This window comes from Semicossyphus pulcher, unplaced genomic scaffold (assembly GCF_022749685.1).
Source record: "Semicossyphus pulcher isolate SPU_LCO1_2020_fin unplaced genomic scaffold, fSemPul1.0.p SCAF_23, whole genome shotgun sequence".
In the NCBI taxonomy this organism is placed as follows: domain Eukaryota; kingdom Metazoa; phylum Chordata; class Actinopteri; order Labriformes; family Labridae; genus Semicossyphus; species Semicossyphus pulcher.
Window position 1 is genome coordinate 250,314 of NW_027211697.1, and position 22,640 is coordinate 272,953.

Consider the following 22,640-nt stretch of genomic DNA (forward strand, 5'->3'; position numbering starts at 1 on the left):
AATAAACGCTGGTTTGGCTCACAAGTCACAAGCGTGTGGCTATTATTTTGAAAGTAGTGCCTTTTTTACAGTTCGTATTTTGTCAAACTTGATACCACAGGTGGATCGCGTGGCAAAAAAACAGATTCTCAAGAGGGGATAGACTTTTCCATTTAGTGCATGGTCCATGTCATGTTTAAATTCCACATAAAAACCCTCCCAACATAATCAATTAATCAATCAACATGTGATTGTCAATGTGCATGTATGTAGTGTACGCTTTTATTTTGAAGATACTGGCGCTTTTGTACAGGTCGTGTTTTACTAATATTGTCTAACTTGACTGCACAGCTGGATCGCATGGCCCAACCAGATTTGCAAGGGGAGGTTGACTTTCCCACCTAATGCTTGGTCCATGTCATGTTGATATTCCACATTAAAATTTTGCAATCAATAAATCAACATGCGAATTTTTGTATACATGTATGTATGTATGTATGTATTATGGATTCAATTGTATTGGAATACTTTTGATTTCAACTGAGTGTTCAATTAAGCTGGTGTGATTATTATGTAAGCTTAACAGAACTAAATTGAAAAAAAAATATTAATATCTCAAATACTGCATATACAAACGGAAAAAGAAAAATATTAAGCGAGATTACATACAAAATGCATTTAAACAAAAGAAAAAGTAAATTACATTATTATTACGAGTATTATTATGATTATTATCATTATGCTTATTATTATTATGACATGATGTGCACACATTCTATAAATGTATGTCCACTAATAAATCCAGGGGGACATAAAATATGGGGCAGGGGGTGACAACGGTTGCTATGCGTCTGGATACTCTGCTTGACGTTGATTGGACCAGAAATATCAAGCTCAGCCAATGTCCGCGCAATATCGAACGTCCATGGGTTCGAGGTGATTTTGGGGCCACAAGAACCCCTGGAGATAACGAGAAGATAATCTTTAAGAACTCCTAATTTAAAAGTTAAGTTACTTAACTTATGAAGGTAAGTTCGTCCTGTGTTTTACTGTGACAACTTTGTATGTTTAGGCGAAGTTGGCCTCATTTGACTGGCGAAGCAGCAGTTTTAATGTGGGTGACAGTTACCGAGACGCGTCGACTAGCTGCTAGCTTAATCCTCTAACGTTAACGTTGTTGCTAAGTGCTACTCATGGTGGATTCATGCTGGACTCTAAATGACATAAAACGAGTACGGTCTAGACCTGCTCTCTTTGTAAAGTGTCTTGAGATAACTTTGGTTGATGATTTGGCGCTATACAAATAAAATTTGATCGATTGATTGATTAACGGCTAAGTTAGCCCAGTTGATGGGCTCTCTCTGAAATGAGAGTTGGTTAAAATTTCTCTGTGAAACAAAACTTGCCTGGTTAAATGAAATGTTAACAATGAATACCTCGTGTTTTGCCAGGAAACTGACGTTGATTAAATAAAGAATCGGGTCAAGTTCCTGGGAGTTCAGAATGGCATTTGATGGGCGTCATGATGCATTTGCATATTCACTCTTCCCCACACAGCGACCGGTAAGCTATGATTTTTTGGGAGCTATGATATTTTACATTAAGTGGCATATTTGCAGAAGCCATAGACCTTTGAAAAGGGTAATGGTCGGGTAAATAATTGTGGAAAACTACTGAATCATCTATAGCTGCTGTGTTAGTTGTTGTATTCTGGGATGAGAGAAGATCTCGCTCTTAATCCTGTAACATTTTGTTTGACATACTCTGATTTAACTTGAAACTATCTTCACTATTGATCAATCTGTCAATATTTTTTAAAAGTGTATTGTATGGCTTGTGAAAAACCCAGAAAATACTTAAAATCCCAAAGCTGAAAATTGCTCATGCCTCATCCCAAAAATATTTATTTTGCATTTATATTAAACCAAAATAAAATTGTGAAATCCTTAGAATAGAGCTGATGGTTTTGTTATTAAAATAGTTATTGATTCATTACCTACCAATCATCCAATCTAATACTGACTTAAACATTGTTTGAAGCATCTGTGACACCTTCAACAGGAGTGGTTTGCCTCAGATGTATTTTGCTTCTCTCTCTTTCAGGCCAGTGTTAATGAAGGTGTTGGAAACAATGGTAGTGTGGCATCGCCCATTGTTTCCTTTCCCAGTGTCTCAATGCAGGAACAGCATGTAGGATTCAACGTGCCCAGGTCTCACAATGCTCATGATGATTCCCATGGCCTTCTCAATTGTGCCCAGAACAGCGCTAAAAGCAGGGAATGAGTTTTAAATATGTTCTAAATACATGTGTGATTCAGCATCTGTGCACTATCCTTAATGTAGTTAAGAGTTTTATGCAACCATACTAAAATTAAGTTTTAATTATGTTATTCAGAAGCAGTTAAATATACTTGGTGTGAATCTTCCCATGATGAACTGTCAACGATTTTGTTGTTGAAGGAAACCTGCAGAAATGATTGATTGCGATGAGGAGACCGGTCTACAGCAACTTATGTCAAACATTTTGGTTGAAGGAGATTCAGAGGACAGCTTCTACAGTGAAGGGTATGTTCAAGTTAAGAGTTTTATGCAACCATACTAAGATTAAGTTTTAATTATGTTATTCAGAAGCAGTTAAATATACTTGGTGTGAATCTTCCCATGATGAACTATCAACGATTTTGTTGTTGAAGGAAACCTGCAGAAATGATTGATTGCGATGAGGAGACCGGTCTACAGCAACTTATGTCAAACATTTTGGTTGAAGGAGATTCAGAGGACAGCTTCTACAGTGAAGGGTATGTTCAAGTTAAGAGTTTTCACACTGTAGTGTTGGTTATACATATATATTGTATATTACAGTATATTTTATGATTTATGGCCTTAACACCACCAAGATTGAAAACCACAAAGATGATAAGATATTTATATTTTTCAGCTTCATTTAAAGAACATTGTTTAATATAGTATAACATTAAAGGAATTCTCAATTCTTCCTTTAGGAGCCTTCCTAAATGTAATCCCTTCTGGTCTCCACTGACAGAGGAAGTGCTAGAGTATTTTCAATCCGGGGCTAAAACATGGCAGAACCCTACCTTTCCTCAAAACTATGTATCCCATAAGGCCTTTGGACAAGCACAGGGACAGTCCCAGGACGACGGCATTGAAGAGTTTTGTCATCCCTACTTTAACCACCTGGGGAGCATGCAGTATAAGAGGGTCAATGCGGGGAATACACAGCAGCTCCAGCCTCCCATGTTGTCAGTGAATGATCCTAGAAGACCGTCCAATGTAACCATCAACTCCTCGAACTTCAGCTCAAGATCCATACTGCCTTATGGAACAGTACTTCCTGGTATGGATGTGGCTGATATGATGTCAGCCAATGAGTCTGCCGCTTCCAACTTCTATGCGAGTGAAATGATGACACGCAGAAGAGAGCGCCCTTACTATGGCATGGCCTCCGCCTTGACAACTTCAGTGGTGATGAATCAAGGAGGACCTGCTATCCAGCGTAACTTGTACCTGGACGGGTGCTTTTACCAGTGGAAGTGTTTGAAGAATGAGAGAGAAAAGGTATGCTAAAACAAAATCTTGTTTTGTGTATAATTACAGGATGACCAGAGGAGATTTTAAAGAATGGTATCACCGCCAATTATTTTTCCTCCTGTGAAATAGTTTTTTAGTCTGCTGTTTTTAATGAAGCCTTTGTACACTGCACAATTTCCCTATGTATTAGAAAATAATTTTGATCAGTGGAAAATGTATAGTGCTTTTAGTTTCTGGTTTGTCTTGTGCCTTTTTTTAAAGTGGTTTGATCAATTATTCTAAACATCTTTTTCACACACACAAAAACATATATACAACAACAAGGATTGCCAGGGTCTCTGTGACTGTAAAGAAAAAAGATAAAATCTATTCAGTGTTCAAACATTTTGTCACCACATTTGTGTGCAGATGAGCTCTGTGAATTATAACATATAATTTAATTTTTGTTAGTGTTTGTGTTTATTTGCCTGAATTTGACAAAATTCCAGTGAAGAAAAATAATGTTTTGTTGTTATGTTTTTGCTTGTTTTCTATTTCAGATACAAGCCATCCTTTCCCAGACATTCCATTGGGAAGAGATTGCAGACATGAACAACATTAGCGTACCCAAAACTCCACAAAATCCTACGAGAGTGGACTACGTCATTGTTAAACACGCGAAAGAACAAGCAAGGGTGAGTCCCATGAATTATGGTTATTGCTTCCTACTGCCATCTACAGGTGAATTGTGTCACAACAGGTTTGATATGTTGGAGATATTTACAGCTTTATTTTGCACAGACATTAGCTATATCCCCTCAATGCATTCTGGAGGTTTGTTTAGTTAACTCTAGTTTGGATCGTGAATAAAATCCATACTTGCATACAGTGTCTTAATAATGTAAAGAGTAAATATTTATAAATTTCTTGTTAATAAATCAGCTGTTGCGTTGCAGGTCGCGGCCCTTCTGGATCGTCTGTACAACAGTCCCCTCCATATCAACATCCACACGGCACTGAGCAGACATAATATAGCCATTTGCCAAGTGAGGATCAAGGCGCATATTGCCAACATGTCCAAACACCATCCGAAGCAATCTCAGGACAGCGGTAACTCATGTTGCAGTGGTAGGCATATGTCCCTCTCTCTCACCCCTGGTACTAACTTGGTTTTGTTTCATAGCAACGTTGTTGGTCATTGCACTGAAAGACCTGGCTGCTACCACAAGGAAACTCCGCACAACCCTTTGGTGTGCTTACCAGATGGCACTCCCAAAACCTGTCAGGAGGCAGGAGCAGCACGCTGCCAGTGAGGCCACACACACGGAGAGGAGCCCCTCTCCTTTTGATGGATACTCTTTTAGGATATCACTTAGCAGGTACCAAGCATGAGTTTAAGGTCCGATGAAATTAAAACCCCTCCAGATCACCCTGATTATCTGAGGGTTGTCAAATACATATGTTGTTCGAGCATCACCTATTTGCAAGTGTATTGTGACATTTTACCTGCAACAGTTGTTTTTCTTATGTAACCTTAACATGCTGTAATTTTAGATTTTAAACTTATTCTCAACTGATACTTCCTAAACCAGTTCAGTGTTTTTAATTGAAAAGGATCACCAATCCATTACAAACATAAAATAAATATCATTACTATCTGTGAAGTGTCGCTCAGCTAAATTTAAAAAATGATTTGGTGGATGCTGTTTAGTATTTGAAGACTTGCTCTGTATCACATGCTAAATTATAAAATGTTGTGTAATATTCCTATTAATTCTGAAACTTCTGTTAATTGAAGACATAACAGAATACTGTTATATCTGCTTGTTTGGGAAAAGTTTGAACTGTGTCAATGGACACTGAAACAGTTCAATGTAAGTGTTTGATTTAGTTCAATGCTTGTTTGATGTATTAATCACACTTACCATAAGATTATTTTCAGAGGGTCTTGTCAAATATTATTCCCATCAGTGGGACAGTTTGTCGGCTAGGGACCAAAGCTTGAATCCATTGTAAACGGAGGTCAAGCAAAAATTGTCTGTTAGCATTTGTCTGTAAACTACTGTAGCACCGCTCCTGACTATGCTCTCTAAATATAAGTTGTCTTATTAATGTTCTTGTTATTTGTTCTGTTCCACAAAATGTAAAAATAAAGAAATCCAACTTGCTGAAAAGTTTTTTTTATTAATTTAAAAAGATCATACGCCTCATTATAAACATTCAAATTATGGTACATGATATTTTTGAGGTATAATTTAGCAACTGCTCTTTTGTCTTACTGTCAGATAAAATGTTCATACTCTCTAACTAAAACCTAAAACAAATAAAAGGAAAATGGTTTGCCTTCAATGAAAAGTTGTGCAGAAATCCAAGGCATGTGTTGGCACAGAGGATAATAGCAGAAACTCTGAGATGCCTTGCAAGCATTCCCCTGTTTTGATCATGATCAATTACATTTTTTTTTTAGGTGTATAGTTTGATTTCTTAAGGGATCATTTTTACTTAGGTCAAAGCATGTTTCACATGTTCTTAAACAACAAAATATAAATGTATGGATCTACAACACAAGACTGACTAACACAATCAATACCATCTGAAGTTTTGCAGCTTTATTCCAAGAAATCTCTCTGTATGTGCGTATCCAAGAAAGAAAAATCTGAATTTTGAACCTGCACAATATCCAGTACTTAGATTTATTTCATATGAACCGGTGCCAAAAAGTAATTAGCAAAGAGGGTCAAAAGAATACATTAACACCCTGAAGGTGCCAATGGGGATTAGATAAAAAGAGGCAATAGCTGTTGTTTTTCATTTCTGTCTTTTAACAAAAACGTTTCACAAAGTGTCCTTTCTCTTGGTTTTATCTTTTGCGTTCACCTTTCTGTGTACGCTTCTTCTCCTTCTCTTTCCTGTCTTGTTTGGCTAGTTTGTCCTTCTCGCGCTGCATCTTGTCCGTCTCTTTCTTCTTCTGAGCATCATCTCGTGCCTGGTCCCGCTTTTGCTTTTGTCTGTTCAGCACCTCTTCCACATTGGTGTTCTTAAAGAGGGCTGACACGTTGAGTTAAGGACAATGTCGTTAATACCTATTATCATTATGGAGGTCAGATTGTAAAACACAGTGTATTATGGAGTCAGGGTTATACGGCTGTTGCAACATCTATTTATATTGTAATACATTAGATGATTTTATACAGCGTCTGATAGTACACCACTTCAGAAAGGATACATTTCTCATTTGATGGAAAGTTATTTGCACTTGTTGGCTCCTCTTCGTCAGCTTCAGTGCTTTAGTCAAGGAAAAAACGTTAGGATTATGGCTGAATGTGAAGAAGGAGAATAATCACTGGAATGGGACCATGTCAAATATTCATGTACAGACTTTATACCTGGTACGAGAAACATTTGTAATGTTCATCACTTTCACAACAATCTGCAAACTCAAGGATATTCCTCTTCATCTGTTACATGAGCATATTGGGCAAGTAGGGCTTCTTTCCTTTTCTTGGACTCCTCGGACACCTCCTTGTGTTTCACCACAATCTGAGCCTGTTTTTCAATCATACTGGCGATGGCCTGGACCTCAGCTACAGAAAAGAAATGACAGAGCACAGTCAACCTAAATAAAACATTTAGAACCTTAACTTGCAATAAAAGGACCTACTTTCTACTCTCCATGAGTATACATTAACAGAAGGAGCAATGAGGGCTCCCATCTGAGCCGGAGCTCTAGACAGTATGGCTATGTACAGAATAAACAGCCTCACAATCTCTTTCCAATAATAACACTGACAAAACACACTGGGTGGAAACGACTTCTTGGCATGAACACTCGCTCAGATCACAAAAAACTTTCTGCAGTGTCACGAATGTTTGTGTGTGTGTGTGTGTGTGTGTGTGTGTGTTTTAAATGTTAATCTCTCCCTGAGACAAAAGTGTCTTGCACTCTGCTCCAAACTTAAAGCAAACATTTTAAAACTCAAAGATCTAATCCCTCTGTATGTTTACCTGGGACTGACAACAGACTCCATGGCAAGCTGTCTATGCTGTTTAGTCAAGATTTACATAAGTAGATCAGCCTGCTGGCTTTCTTACATAATTTTTTATGACTTTAAAACTTTTTGTTCAAGTTTGGACTGCATTATTGATTTTTTATGTTTCTCTTATTTTTGTTGACACATGGTTGAATATCTGTATCGTAATGTATGTAATTGTTCCCCAGAAATAGCTGCCAAGGTCTCTTTACACTTGAATAAGATTGGACTTTTGGATGAATCAAATTAACATGCATACCATCACCAGCATCTCTTTTGGCTGCCAACCGGCTGCAACACTCTGTCCACTGCTTGATGATCTGTTTGCAGACATCTTCAACTGTGTCCTCCTCCTGCGCACACAGGACAAGAGCAGTTAAATACCAGTAACAGCTCTCTACATATACTATACATTTATTTACTTTCATATACATATAAAGGCTATCAATGTCTATGCATCAACACAGCTGTCAGAATGAGATGATGTTTGTTGAGGTGCTTTGCAGAAGAGCCCCAGGAGGACAGCAGCACCCACTTGATTCACTCACAGCCAGCACATGATGCATTAGGTGGTGTTATCATACCATGTCTGATGTGTTTGCCACAGCACATAGAGTTTTTGCATAATGGGTGTCCTGTGAACACTAACTGTTACTGTTACTCTCTGTGGAGCTCATAACAGGCTAACAGCTGTTTAACTGACAGTCTGACAAATCACATCATGGCAGCTCGTCCTAAATATATAAATGGTTAGCCAACTGCAAATGGTTAACCAATTGCAAAGATAACTTGGTGGTTCTTCTTCATAGCCGAAAATGTCAAAACGTTTAAAGGAATTGTATTAGCTAATAACTAATACGTTTCTTGTTCGGAATTTCGGATCAGATCACAATCAAATAAAAGTTCAACATTTTTTAATGGGATTTGGCGTGGCGGGAGTGAACAGCTTATATCTCTGTCTTTGGTGTCTAGACCTTAAATAGAAACATTACTGCGTCTGATGTTGAAATTTAACTCCACATGACAGCTGACATCAGCTGTCACTTGGTATGGTCCGGCACAGAAGACAGACAGCAACACATGTAAAACAACACAGCCTTAGTTGTTGAGCGGAGCATGCCGCTTAGGATATTCACCAGAAAAGCGGATAATATTCCTTGAAGCGCATCTTCTTTTTCCTCGTCGCTTTCCTCTTCTTGCAGGACCCCTAAAATGTACGCCCCATACACCTCACGGTCCACTTCTAAAGAGTCTAGACGATCATTTAGCCAGCTTTCAAACTCCCCGGCGTCTGTCACGGGCGCAGCCATCTTGGCCCTTTCGGGTCTTTCGGTGGCGCGCGGCTGTCCTTTGACATTGCCTGTGAAAAAAGTCAAATAAAAACGGCGCGTGTTTAACAATTCAGTTTTGTTCGTGCTGACGGCAAGGTAACCATCCAGGCCCAGGTAAAATGGCAATCATTTTGTTGCAAGCTAGTGTGCATTATTAACAACTGTTGAATATAATGCACAGTACAGTTTTTTGTCGCTTTGAAATGCTTTACAATTGACTTAAAAGTTCCAACTGTCCCCATTGAGTGCTGTTTTGTGGCCTAATTTAGTTCTTTAAACATGAGAATATTTCCCCCCCTTAATTCTTGGTATCTTAAGTATTTTGATATTCATTTCTGCAACCATCAGTTTATTTAGTTACGCAAAACACTTTTTTTTTTTTTGGTAAAAGATTGTAACCCAATCAAGATTTAAACATATAGGAGGCCTATATGCCTGTATAAATTATCATTGAGATTACAGCCATTTAATAGAATTTAAAAGTTTACCTTCTGTTTTTTCAGCCACACAATATTGTAGCCTAAACTTTCATGTCAAATAGGCTACCATTCAGTTGTAAAACGATTGAACAAAATTTAATTGCAATGCTCCAGGCCTACATGTCCCTACTGTGTCCTCCTTCTTCCACTGTCTCCTCTGTATTCTCTGTGATGTGATGATCACCTCTTCTTCACACCTAATAACCATATTGGACCCACATCCTCCTTTTGCCCCTCTTTGTTGTCTACCTGGTGCTTACTTCTCCCCCGTAGAGTAAATCTTAGCTTAAGTTCATAAATTGTACCTTTAAGCTAAATTACAGCTTGTAGTTTGTGAACACAGGTCTTGTCAACTGGCCATTTGAATGAAAATTGCTGTGATTACTTTGTCATGCTGCTATCCTGGCTTGTTGGATTCATTTTTGCAGCCAAAATTTCAATCAACGCTAAGCTAACTGCTCAGCATTGGCAGCCATGTAAGTCGACTGGGATACTGCCACAAATCCCAAAGTTCTTGACTGAAAATTAATGTTCGATGGTACCACAGTTTACAGAAGTACATGTGCACTCATTCGTAGGCTTTGGGCACGAGGCAGGCCAATACTGGTCTAATTAAAATGCTGATTTCAGAATAATCAGCTGTAGCCTACTTTTAAATTCAGTGGGTACCTGGCAGTCAAACAGACTTTGGCAGAACAAAATCATTTTTAAACATACAAAATCAAACTATTCATTTCCACCATCTAAGTAGAAGAAACATTTATATGACAAATAGATCCAATATTGTTGCAATGGATGATGGCACTGAATTTGAGTGAGACCACTTAAGGTTACATTTATTTGCACCTCCAGCTTGGGTGATGAAATACAGATGTGCTGCTATCAACAGCAGCTTGAACAAGTGTAACATTCAGCTTTCGGCCTCTGGGTGGAAGTAGAGGACACAGATTAGTGCTCTCTTCTCTTGAGGTGGAGACAGAGGATACAGCTGAGTCTTGGATTTAGTTGCATGACATTAGTTTGGAGCTTATTTAGTGTGTGATTCAACGCAAATTGCTCCATGCATGTGCATCAGACTCCATTTGTTAAAGTTTAGTTGTAAGCAGAGCTGCGGAGCAAGAACATGCCCTGCCAGCTGTTTGTTCGTCCTCTTTCATTTGACACTGGGACAGCAGACAACACCTCCCAGCTGTTTGAATATATTAAAATATGTTTCCATGTGAATGGCTTGATCCTGCTTCCAGAAAGCACTTCGAGCAAAGGGGGGTTATCGGTTGCCCCTCTCACACACCCCACTCCCTGTTTACCCCCAGCTCACACACACACACACCCACACACACACACGCTCCCCTTCCCACTGCTCCCACATAATGGCTTCACACGTCGCTGGCCTTGCAGTAATGAAGTGTGAAGCTTCTGTGACGCCACAGGGAAGCTACCGTGTAGAACTGTACTCTCTATTTTAGTGCACCACCTTCAGTTCCTTACAGCCAGGATACATTTGCTCATGTTTAGCTTGCTTTGTACGCTCTACAGGCAAAATTCAAACTAACTTCCATCAAACACCCTTAAACTATTGTGAAAGCAGGCTGATTAGGTGGTGCTCCATGCTCATTGCTTCCTGTTCGGGCTTTGGTAATAATAGCGTTGTGGATGTTTCAAACTGGAGCAAAATAGCCAGTTAGACCCTGTGTCAAAGCTGGATATTATGTGTTAATTCTATACATGACTTGAGTGCAGCAAGTAGAAGAACAGGCAGTTCAGTGTTGTGAAGAAGTTTAAAAAGTACTGTCAGGAAACCTGTGCAGAATAATTGACTAGTTTTACTCATTTCAAATTTAAAACAGATTGATTTTCAAAGTTTCATTGATGTCAGTTACCTTGTTATATTGTAGGCAGTACAAAATTGTAAAGTACATTAATTTTACCGACTGCCAAAAAGGAACCCTATTATCAAAGTGCTGTTTGAGGGAAGCTGCCATTACAACAGGCTGCCATAGTCATATTTCAGAATGAGGGGCCCAGGGTCGATGCATAATGCCATCCCCTCTCTTAGCACCGCATAGCTGTAGGACGCCTGTCCTATTTATACTGAGGGGCTGTGGATTGATGCGAAATGACGAGGGCCGCCAGGCTACTGAGTGGGTGGGCATCCACATGCTCCGCTCCACAGGCAACAGTTTCCTTCTATACACGACACACACAGATACACACTTGTCTTCATGTCCCAATGCCACCAGCCTCAGAAAAGCCCTGCAGTCTCAATGTGCAATGTCCTCTCTATGTCAACATATCCTCTACCCCAACGTTAATGTGACAGAATATAACCAGAACCCAAAACAAGCAGGCGAGCAGAGCAACCAGGACCAGCATGTGTAACAGACATGTTTCCTCATCTTCTCTAGCAGTTGGCCTCCTTGTCACACGGTTGCTCGACTTGTAGCAAAAAGTGGGTACTGTATAATATGGTGTAAAGCCTCATGAGAGACATGTATAATATAGGGCTGTTTAAATAATACTGAGATGACTTGAATAAGCCTGTTCAATCAACACACGTTAATTTCTGTGCTGTGTTGTATTCCAGAGACGGCTCAGTTAAATCTGTCACGTTGTAGGTGATAATTACTGGTGAAATCAAAGTAATGGCTGTCTTACTGCAAATTGATATGATCTAATATATGATAATATATATAATATGATAAGTAATATTCCTGTTAGAGTTTAATTAATGTAATTAAATCTAGAGTGTAGATGATGTTCAGTATTATCACAGAACATTATAATTCTAATAATATTATTAACACATTATTTTTAATGATCATTGATCATAGTTAAAAGATTATTCTTCTGTTTTTCTATTATTATAACACAACTCCTTCTCTCTCTCACACACATACTGTACATTCATATGCTCTCACTCTTGCTCTCACTCACTTGTCTTTTGCCCCCCTCCCGCCCACACACACACACACACACACATACACACACATACACGCTCTTACAGACACACAATGTCTTTCTGTGTTGAGCAGACAGAAGTGATAAGAGAAATGCGAGACAGTTTTTGTGTTACCATAACTTAAAAACAAATTGGCTCACATTAACTGTGTGAGAAATTTCATGTTAGAAAAGTTACTCAGCTCTTAGCATAAGGCATTTGTATTGTATTTTATGCAACATCTTAATCTTAGTATATTTTCTTTGACTTATTTGATGCTCTTCACAGGCATGTTTGGATTCACCCTCACATAGCAGTAATATGTGCTGCTTCATCCGTTTGTTGGAGTCCAGTGACTGAGTGTGTCTTTGAAGCAGAAGAATTAGCTCGAGCTGCTAGCAGAGGGAATAATCTGGTTATGTGTAATGAAGGCTCCTATTAGCAGTTATGCGTTTATCAGGTTAAGTGTGCTGGAGGTGGACTTCCCACATCCCCCTCTCAGGAGGCACCGCGCTTTCACTCCGCTCATCGAGCTTTTTAGTCTGAATTGCAGGCAATTAAAACTCTGCCATGTGAGTGTGGAAAAAGGTTATGAATATGGAACACTGACTCAGAGAAATCCGCAGAGACCTCTCGTCGAGTTCTGAGGGTTCCTTTCTCCAAATCATCGGGAAGCACAAAGACCATTTGACAGCGTTTCTTTTCGCCCGTCCCTTGCTCGGTGTGCATGTGACTCCCCAAATGTCGGCCCTGAGGTTTTAAAAATGCAAAGCCCATTCTTTCCAGGTTGTTGAACTTCCGTGACCTCTGGCAGTGAGGAGAAACTTTTTGTCGTGGGTTTGGCGCCCTGCCTGGCTGACCGTGCCAGCTCTCGCCGCTTCTGAGCAGAACAGAGGAGTGATGGGAAGGGGGCTGAGTGGATGTGTCTAGACAGCCAAGTGGATGAGGGCAAATATTTAGCCATGCCACTTGGGGAGGGGATCCAGGCCTCTTCCCCCCTCTAAGACATGCCACTTAGCTACAGAATCAGGCCATGTCTCCATCCTGCTCCCGATGCTGCTTCACACTCTGTATTCAGGGTCACGGATCTCATTTCTTGGATCATATTTCAAGCTGGCCACAGATGGGGAATTAAATTGAAGAGCGGGCTTGGTATATGGCATAAAGGATGGATTTTAGGGGCTTCTCAGAGAGATGATATGAAAAGGAAACGGATACTGTAGATTTAGCTGTACTTAGGCTACTTTTAAGGCTCTGTGCAAATGAATGCATGAAACGCTGACTGAGTTTTGTGCTTAGTGAAAGCGGAGAATCCCCCACAGTCATCACTTATTTTCCACTGTGACACATCAGTCACCGCATTTAAAATGGTTTGTTATTTTGCTGTTCATAGCTGAATGCGATTTTCCCCCCTCCTCCTTACAAAACACTGTCAGGGTGATATTTGACTATGCTGTAGGTGTTTACATGCAAGCTCCAATATTTTCAAATATTCCACCGCATGCACAATCCAAGCAGATTCCCGTGGATTTTCTCCCCTTCGATGCCACATTTGAATAAGTCCGTAATCTGATGAATGGCTGTCAGATGACTGCCTAACAAGCCCCCTCAAACCACGGTAAACATTGACTCAAGCGAATCAGCACATGACGGTTTATGGTGACATCACGTTGTCATGAAGGGTGGTGACAAAGAGGAGGAAGTAAAAGTTGGAGGGAGAGAGAGAGAGAGAGAGGCGGTCCGGCGGGGCTAATCTTCACATGTCCATGCTGACTATCGGTTGGTGCTGCAGACCGGTGCTGGAGAACGTCAGCTGATGGGCTGAGTCGACCCTGCTCTACCGGTAGCTGTCAGTCAGACACACATCAGACAGCACGGTGCGGTCTCACACCACCTGTGCCTTTTATGATGCGTCTCCCTGGCCTTTTATTCTTCATGTGGTCCCCCTGCTCACAGCCAATCAGAAGATCTTTTTTTGTTCTCATTGGAGGGAGCTGGACACACACTCATGCATGTTAGGAGGAGATCCATCAAAAGATTCTTTTCTCAGTCGCCATCAAGCAGTGTTGAAACAACAACCCTGATGATTTGATCAGCAGAAAATTTACCTCGACACTTTTGATAGGGGTTGGCGTTATTCTTTTATGTGCTATTCTACAAAAGGTTTAATTATTCATTAACTTAGCAATAATTTAGATTTTTTAATACCAAAAATTAAGTGATCAGGGAAAAAAGTGATCGGTAGCTGTATAAACAACAGAACTAACAGTTTAGGCTGTGTTTGTGCGTAATAAAGCCTACGACTCCTCAAGACTCAAGCCGCGCTCCCGTTTCTCGTCTGCTGCTGGCGCATTAAAGTGACGGAGTTTGCCTCGAAGCTAGCTACAGCTTTGGCCCTGGAGCAGAACAGCAATAAGTCTCCCCTGTGCTTTCTGACTACGGTCGGGACACTGAAGCAGGAAAGGTTAACAACGGCTTGGCTCGTTAGTTTCCTCCTTTGGTTTGTAGCAGGCAGCTTATTATCGCCACCTGTCGGAATAAGAGGCACACTGCTTTAAACGTGATAGCACTCTGGGACTCTGGACAGCAGATTTCTAATTTGTTCGTGGGCAAGCGTTATCTGCTGTGCTTCAATTTTGAATTCGGTCACATCATTACAGTTCGAACTATTAATATTTCACCAGGTTTGAGCAATATATCAAATTTAAAAGTGACAGCCTTCATAGCTACAGTGACGGTTTGTCGACTGTTGTGTTGCAGCCTCTAGTTTTGCATTTTTGGCCTGGAAGACTTTGAAGAATCGCAAATTCTTCTTCACCTTCAACAGTTTCATCACACTCTTTTTTTAATGCTGCTGCTCCGGCAGTAATAATCATAACAGAGCTCCTGTTGGGACTACATAATGACATTTGTCTTCCTCTCTCTTGATGTCTAGCACAACACTGCACATTATCAGTATGTAACACAGGCATAATCACATAAACACTGCTTATATGTTTGTGGATGCGACTCTTCTGAGTTAATGAAAGCATTTGTGTCACTTTAATGTAAAGCCTTGTAGGGCTCGCCCATCTGTCTGCAGTGGGGCTGTTACAGCGTGTGTCATCAGAGTGTACAGCAGCAAATTACATCTTATTAGTACCAATACCGGCAGTGACAACATTTATCAAGGAAAACATCTCCGACTCTCCCTAATTGTCCCCCACAGGGCCCGTGGTTATGTGGACCGGTATCGACGGCGAGGCAGTCATTAGGACATCACACTCGAGCTGACGAGCAGAGAATTCAGGGGACATGTCCACCCCGATTGGTTAATTTGATGTGAGTAGAATGACACCTCGTTGATATTTATAGCCAGGGTTGAGGAGATCCAGACACCCGCCGTGAGTTTCTGTTTCTGGACTCCTGATACAAAGCTCTGCCCAGAGGGGCAAGTGGCGCAAGCGAGACAGGCCGGGATATGAATAGCTGGCAGGGAACGGGGGGGCCGGAGGTGGAAAGGGCAAGAAGTTTATATGTCAAAGAACAAGAGTGAGTAGCTGATATCCAACTATATCTGTCAATCTCTTCTGGCCTTTGAGAGTGAGTGACAAAGCGAGCAGGTCAGCCCGGCCTGTCTGAGCTTTTTTGTCTCTTCTCAACAATGGGATCTTGTCTAATACAGATACGCAGCCTGTCTGTCACTTCTAACCCGCTGATATTTTGTCACTTATGTGAGCGGCCGCTACTGCATAAGGCCAGCTCTGGCACCTTGTGTGTGTGTGTGTGTGTGTGTGTGAGTTTCTTTGACGAGGAGATTGTTATCTGCAGGTAGAACTGTTTCCGCTGCTGCCCCTCATTCATGGCAAAACCTTCCTCCTGCCACCTTCCACTTCACGCCGCTGACATCCTCAGGGAGTGACAGATAGAAATCTGAGTCAGGGCTTTGAGCAGCTCAGCAGCCGCTCAGTGTCTGCTCCTAAACGCTGGGATATTTTAAAAGGGCTTTGCCTTTAAACTCTTGGACACGTCCCAGCTTACACCTTCCATTCTCAGGTTCCCACTCCTCTCTGCAGGGCTGCACACAAAAGAAATTTGTGTCCACAGATTTGTCTGTTTCACCCTCCCACTATGAGGTTACACTCCATATTTTTTCACTCTGAGGACCGTGCACGTATATAATGCTTTTCCCCAATTGTTCCTGTGATCAAACCCAACTTCTTGTCTGCCAATTAAAAAGCTTTGATGTCTATCTGTGGGATGGGTGAGGCCAGAAAAAGATCTCTCTTCTGCTGCCTCTTGGCTATCAAAGGCCAGACTTGTGCTGCTAGAAGATAATCAGCAGTTCTCACACAAACAAGATAAAAAAAAGTGAGCGGATTTACTCCCATCCTGCCTGTCAGGCATCCCGCTGAAGACAGGGGAATTATTTTGGCAGCAACACTAATGTGGTGACGCTTGTTGTTTCCTAAACTGATTTCCTTAATCCTCCACTTGTTCCACGCTTTGTAAACACGGGGGCTTGATTTTGTAATCTGGGAGGTTCCACTGACGCACACACACAAGCACACACACACCGATAAGTTGTCCCTCTAACCCCCTCCTCGTCAGCCGCTGCCCTAATTAGTCAGAATTAAGACGAATGCCTGGGCCTCCCACGATCAATTGGTATCGAGCGGACCTTCGCTCGCCCCTGCCTGGGGGCCTCTCTCGGCCGGCAGATCATTTATATCAATCGCTTTTGTTTTTCTTTCCTTCCCCCATCCCATTCTTCTGACCACCAAGTGCAAGGTCTGGTCTATTGGTTGCAGAATGGAAGTCAGGCGAAATGGCGAGGCCTGGCACGTTAACTGCTCCGGTTGTATTGATGTCACATAGGGACACATTCTCCTAGAATTCTCCGACACAATGGATGTGTTTTCACACCCATTTGGGTCGGTGTGTGGGCGATTGTCTGAGCACGTGCTCACGGGTCTTATGTCCTCTCCTTTACTAACAAGCTAACCCTTTAGAAGCTCGTCTTTGCCCTTTTTGCTCGCCTTGTTGCCCTTCTCTGAAACATCTCTCTCTTCTCTCTCCTGCTCTGCCTGCATCACTTGTTATTCTGGCTGAGGAAAGGTGATATGTACTCTGTTTTTGTTGATTAAGCCAATTTGGAGCATGATTATTAGTACAGTGATCTCTTTATATCAATCTGTTACCTGCTTTCATTCATTTTTTTTTTACCCACCCACATTCTCTCTGTTTGAGGACTTAAGAAAGCCATGTAAACCTAGCTTTATGAAAAGACCATGGGAAGGCAGGATTCTTTAGATAGTAGATTGATGTGTCCCAATCCAGAGGCTGCAGTCTTTGAAGGAGGCGGTTTACGGAGGATGGGCTATTCATAGCCTGTGTAGACCGTTAAAGCCCAACTGAAATGATATGTTGTGGTCTACGGAGGATTTCCTGTTTGCGTCACCAGCTGTTCAAGCCCTTACCCTTGCATCACCAAACGCCGCTCCTGTCGCCTAGCAACAGGTAGCTAGTGGGCTAACTAGCTAGCATAACTAACGTCACGTAACTTAACCTGTTATTTTAAAGATCATTTCTTTCAAGGGCCCATTCGTTTTTTTAAACATGTGTAACGCTAGCTATTCAATTAAGTTGAAACCCAAAACTTCTACAATAAAAAGCATATTCCTCTGCTGTTTAAGAGTCCGCCATCTCATTTGAAGTGGCATGCAATTAATCTCGGGATACACTGGGCTGCTAAGGATGCACCCGATGGATCCTTTGTGGCCCGGTAAACGGAGGACGCATTTGTCGGCCGCATCTGAAGGAGCGTTTGAATTGGGACAGCCTTCGACGCGCCGCTGTGACGTAATCAGCTCTCAAAGACGTCCTGCGAAGGCTGCAGCCCCTGGATTGGGACGCAGCTGATACCTCACCCATCATGCAGACAGTTGCGAATAATACACACTGTTAAAAACCCACATTGTTTCCTGTATATTCCCCAAGAATTAAGTATGTCTGTAAGTAGGGTCGGGTTGATGGACTTTATTTAGGATGGATTTCCATTGTTTACTGGCAGCCATGATTTATTTGTTTCTGCTGTAACCTCCTTTCCATTTCTTCTTTTTCCTACTGAATGTTTAGAATCTATTGCTGCACACACACAATACCATGCAGTGGAATTTCTATGTTATCCCGGTCTGTATTCTCAGATCCATTCACACACAGCACCTTAGGGAAATTAATTTACAGGACAAATTGAATAAAGACAAGGAAAGGGTGCTAAAGCACACTTTTATTAGTTCCTTTCTCCAAGGTTGATGGCACAGCATTGAACTGCCACTTAAAACAAATATGGATGCTGTTCGTCCTCTGTGAGCGTGTCTCTACAGTTCACTGTGCGTTCGCTGGTGTACTCTTGTACCAGAGAGTGTTGGATACTGAGTGCCTCCACCCTGGAGGCATCTGAAACCTCTGGGGTCAGCAGCCTCTTCATGCTGCATGCTTTGTCTGTACGCCTGCCGTATTTGTGATGCTGCAGAGACCAGTAATGGCAGTTCTGCGTGTGTGTGGTGCCAAGCTTGGAAAGTACACCACAGCCATTCGTGAGTTGGCAGCTGGCTCCCTGGTTAGTGGCCTCTATTCTGTGCAACAGTGTAGCGGTATGCTTTTTGTGTGATGCTTTTGGTGTGAGCTCAGTCCAGAGGAGGAAACCTTGGCTAGCGGACTTAAGCTACGTGGCTAAGCTAAGATGGACCTCGGGCTGCACTTTAAGCTCATGTGCACCAAGCGTGCCAGTGCCAGATGAGCTCGCCATATCTGGCCAAGTGTCCAATTTCGTGTGTGCGTTTGAAGGGGCTGAGTGTGTGTTTTATTCGGGTCCCATCTCCCTGACTGGTCCCCAAGGCCCCCTGCTGTTCTGGCATAACGACCCGCTGTCTTTTCCCCTCATACTCTGTTGTTCTCTGATTCTTTGCCACCTGCTATGTGGAGAAGAAGGCTGACAGACTTCAAGTCTGCTTCCTTGTTTCCTCCTGATACTGCTGGAGAGGGCCCTCAATCTGTACAAACACAAACCCCGCTCTGTAGTTCTACTTTGAACTCCGGGTCATTGGGGATACAAAAGAGAGGAAGAACAACAGAGGGGGAGGGGGTTGCTCTACAGCCTCTTCATGGATTAATGGAAGGAAAAATGGGACTATTAATCCTCCTTTCTGGCTCTGTGCTGTGGAGTGTAGGATATGATGGAGACAAAGTGCCATGTAATATTAACCAGTGTATCCTTTTACAATTTTGCCCATTCATGAATTTTGCTGCATATTATCAGGTCTATAATGAGTCACAGAGGAGAAACACCCTGCCTGCTCTCCCTATGTGCTTCCATGTGTTTGATTGGGTGGGATGCTATGCAACCACTGTATTTCGACCTAATTTGCCATTGTGAATACTATTGAGTTAAGTGGCCTAAGTTTGTTTTGCTCCCCAGCTCCCTGCTGCGCTAGCATTACTACACCACTTGGGCTATAAGCAATCAGACGGAGAGAGAAACGGGGATTTAAAGGGACAGGGACTGCAGTTCCATGTTTTAAGTGAGGAGTGAATGTAAAGTGATGCTGACGAAGAAAGATGTGATGAAGGGAGACGAATGCTCGGGCCCTGAGGTGTTGTACCAGTCTTAGAGATGGTCCCATTGAGGCCCTTCAGCTGAGGCTCTCCTGTACTCCTGCCAAGCTCTCTGGCAGATGGCTCAGACAGTAGCACTGATGTGGCAGGGGACACGTTATGGAGGAAATAGACACTAATATTTATCCTTCACGTGTTTGTGTACATCTTTCAATGACCGTGTCGTTGATTGCTTGCCCTTCAAGAGATGAGTCGAATAGAAAAATGTGCACTACTGGATGGATTCAGCTCTGGTGCCCAATGCTTCAGCTTCCTTTGTGTTAACTTATCCTCGGCCACAGACATTAACAAGAAAAGTCTGATTTTTTTTCGAATTTTTTAAAGCTATTTTAAAAAAAATGTTCTCTGAAAGTCTTTGCATTACATTTCTTTCATCAAATTGAACAATCAAGCAGGAACAAGGCAAAGATTTTGGACTCTGTTTCTCAGCACATATTTGGCTCATCATCCAGAAGCTTGGTGTATTTTTTAGTATTAGAAACAGCTGAGTCCCACTGTGAAACCTTATCATACCGCTCTCTGTGTTATGTGGACCCAAGATGCGACGGTTTGGTTGCTGTCCTCCTACCTGAAGCTGCTCCTCCCGAATCTGCTGAGCAACTGAAAGAGCAGCTCACCCAGAGAGAATGGAAGCGGCAGACAGCCTGTTCCCTCTGCTTCATGATGTATTCACAACCAGAACAGGTTGTTTTGAGATCCGCATGGCAGATTCTTGTTAGCCTAGATCCTGAATAATCAGTTGTTGCCGGGGCTCCCAACGGCAGCCTGTGGGGCCACAGAGACGTGCCCGGGGAACCTTTGGGGCCCCTGCTGGGAGGAGGCGGGTGCCGTTTGACTGCTGCGTCTGTCTACCAGGAGATTTGTGGGGAAGCTCAGGGCACCGAGTGGAGACAGTGTCAGGGCGATACCCTTGACGGTGATGTGATTGAGTAGACAGCTGCGACCCGTTCCTTTCTTTACCCGCCACCCATCCCTCCCCCCCACCACATCCCCACCCGCTCTTTTTTACACAACCGCTCCCCGAGAGTGAGCGATCACTTAAAACAGCGCTGGTTATTATACCTAAGCACATCCTAGTAATTTATGCATGATTGCCTCGCAATCTGAGGCAATTCATCATCCTCTTTCCTATCTTTCTTTTTTTAATCTGTTGGTGTCTTGTTCCTCTGGACTTTAATCTATAGGGCTATTAAGAATGCCTGTGTAATAATGGCTCAGATCAGGTGACAGCATGACATTGGCGCCGTCATTGCCGTGCAGGTTCCGGGATCCTGGAGGACTGCGAGCAGTGAAAGAGGCCAGGTCTGGGTAGTAGCTGTTGTAATGTATACCATTCTAATCTTAAGTCGTTTTCACTTACAACTGACGACAGCTTCCTGAGAATCATGTCCACACATTATTCAAACTCACCTTTGTCTGTGTCAGATGTGCTAAACTGCTGGAAATACTCAGTGTGGTTTAGACGAGGGGTGACAGCCGGGTATCGCCCTCAAGTCAAGGAAGAGGACTCGTTGTTAAAGATGACTGATTTTGCATTTATCAGTACAAAATTCTTATGGATGCGTAGGAGTTGAAACTAATATACGGGCAAGTAGGAAAAAGTCTATGAATCAGCTAGGCTCCATGCAACGTCAATGACGTCATCAACATGTCCACTCAATTGCTGTTCCTCTAAATAACTTGCTCCGTTCACACATTGGCTCACATGCAGCTCCTTCGAGTAAAGTCTGGATGATAGACATTTTTTATTACAGCCGGAGACGTCAGTGCCCTGACATCTTCGGTTACTTTTAATCTGTTGTAAGACTTACCTAAACACCTAAATGTCATTGCAAGAGATGGAAATGCTCCTATGTCCTCCAAGTCACCTCACCTAGGCTGTTGAGATTTAACTGATAAAAAAAATATCAAATTTGTTGGCGAGTTGTGCTGAAAACCACAGCCATGCCTCTGCAAATAGGCAAAAAATAAAGTGACATGGGCCGAGCCACACAACACGATTCCAGCCAATTAGCAACAGGTAGCCTTTGTGCCGGCTACGTTCCTGCTTCAAAGTTCACACCCATGAGGAACTGAGGAACAGAGCTACACCATGATATACATTTTTATCCCAGTTAAGGGCAAATTATCCTCAGGCATAAGACATTCTGCATTTTGCGATTAAAATACTTTTAATAGTTTATTAATACCGTCGTTTCCCTGGCAATGTGCGTCAGTGAATGGAGGGGTTGGACTTTCTGAGAGCACTGAAGGGAGGGGTGTGTTTGACTGATCTGGTAGGTAGAGCTTCTTGACAATGAGCATGTCTGCACCATCAGTACATTTGTGCTGTGTATGTTTTATGTTTTTCACACAAAGCCAAGTGGTTCAAATACATGGCATCATTACAGGGAAGCAGGCCAGCAAACATGGTTTTTCGCCATCTACCTGCTTCTGTGCTTCTCTGTGTGTCACCATGACATATCCAGTGTAAGACAGAGGTGTGAGCAGCACAGGCTGACCCTTCTGTTGTGGAGCGATCCATCCGTGACTTACAGGCATGTCTAATGGATGCCGACCTTGCTCCATGTTCTCTATCGGTTCCATTCAGCATCTATCAACCCGGGGATGTATCTTGATTTACCCCTCTGTCCCTCTTTCACTTCCTGCTTGTAGAGCAGAGCAGTAGAGTGCACCTCCGCCTGTTGTAGGCCGTTGT

At 42.2% G+C, this 22,640-nt stretch overlaps 1 protein-coding gene across 1 annotated transcript; it reads right to left on the minus strand.

The window, feature by feature from the left end:
• Positions 1–5,679: 5,679 nt before the first annotated feature.
• On the minus strand, positions 5,680–20,770 carry ccdc43 (coiled-coil domain containing 43). Its single transcript, XM_069674294.1, has 6 exons — positions 20,511–20,770; positions 8,675–8,898; positions 7,798–7,891; positions 6,956–7,091; positions 6,734–6,789; positions 5,680–6,555 (listed from the first exon to the last, which is right to left on the minus strand). Exons 1-6 carry the CDS (start codon positions 20,602–20,604, stop codon positions 6,368–6,370), a joined length of 792 nt encoding a protein of 263 aa, XP_069530395.1. The 5' UTR covers positions 20,605–20,770; the 3' UTR covers positions 5,680–6,367.
• Positions 20,771–22,640: the final 1,870 nt, after the last annotated feature.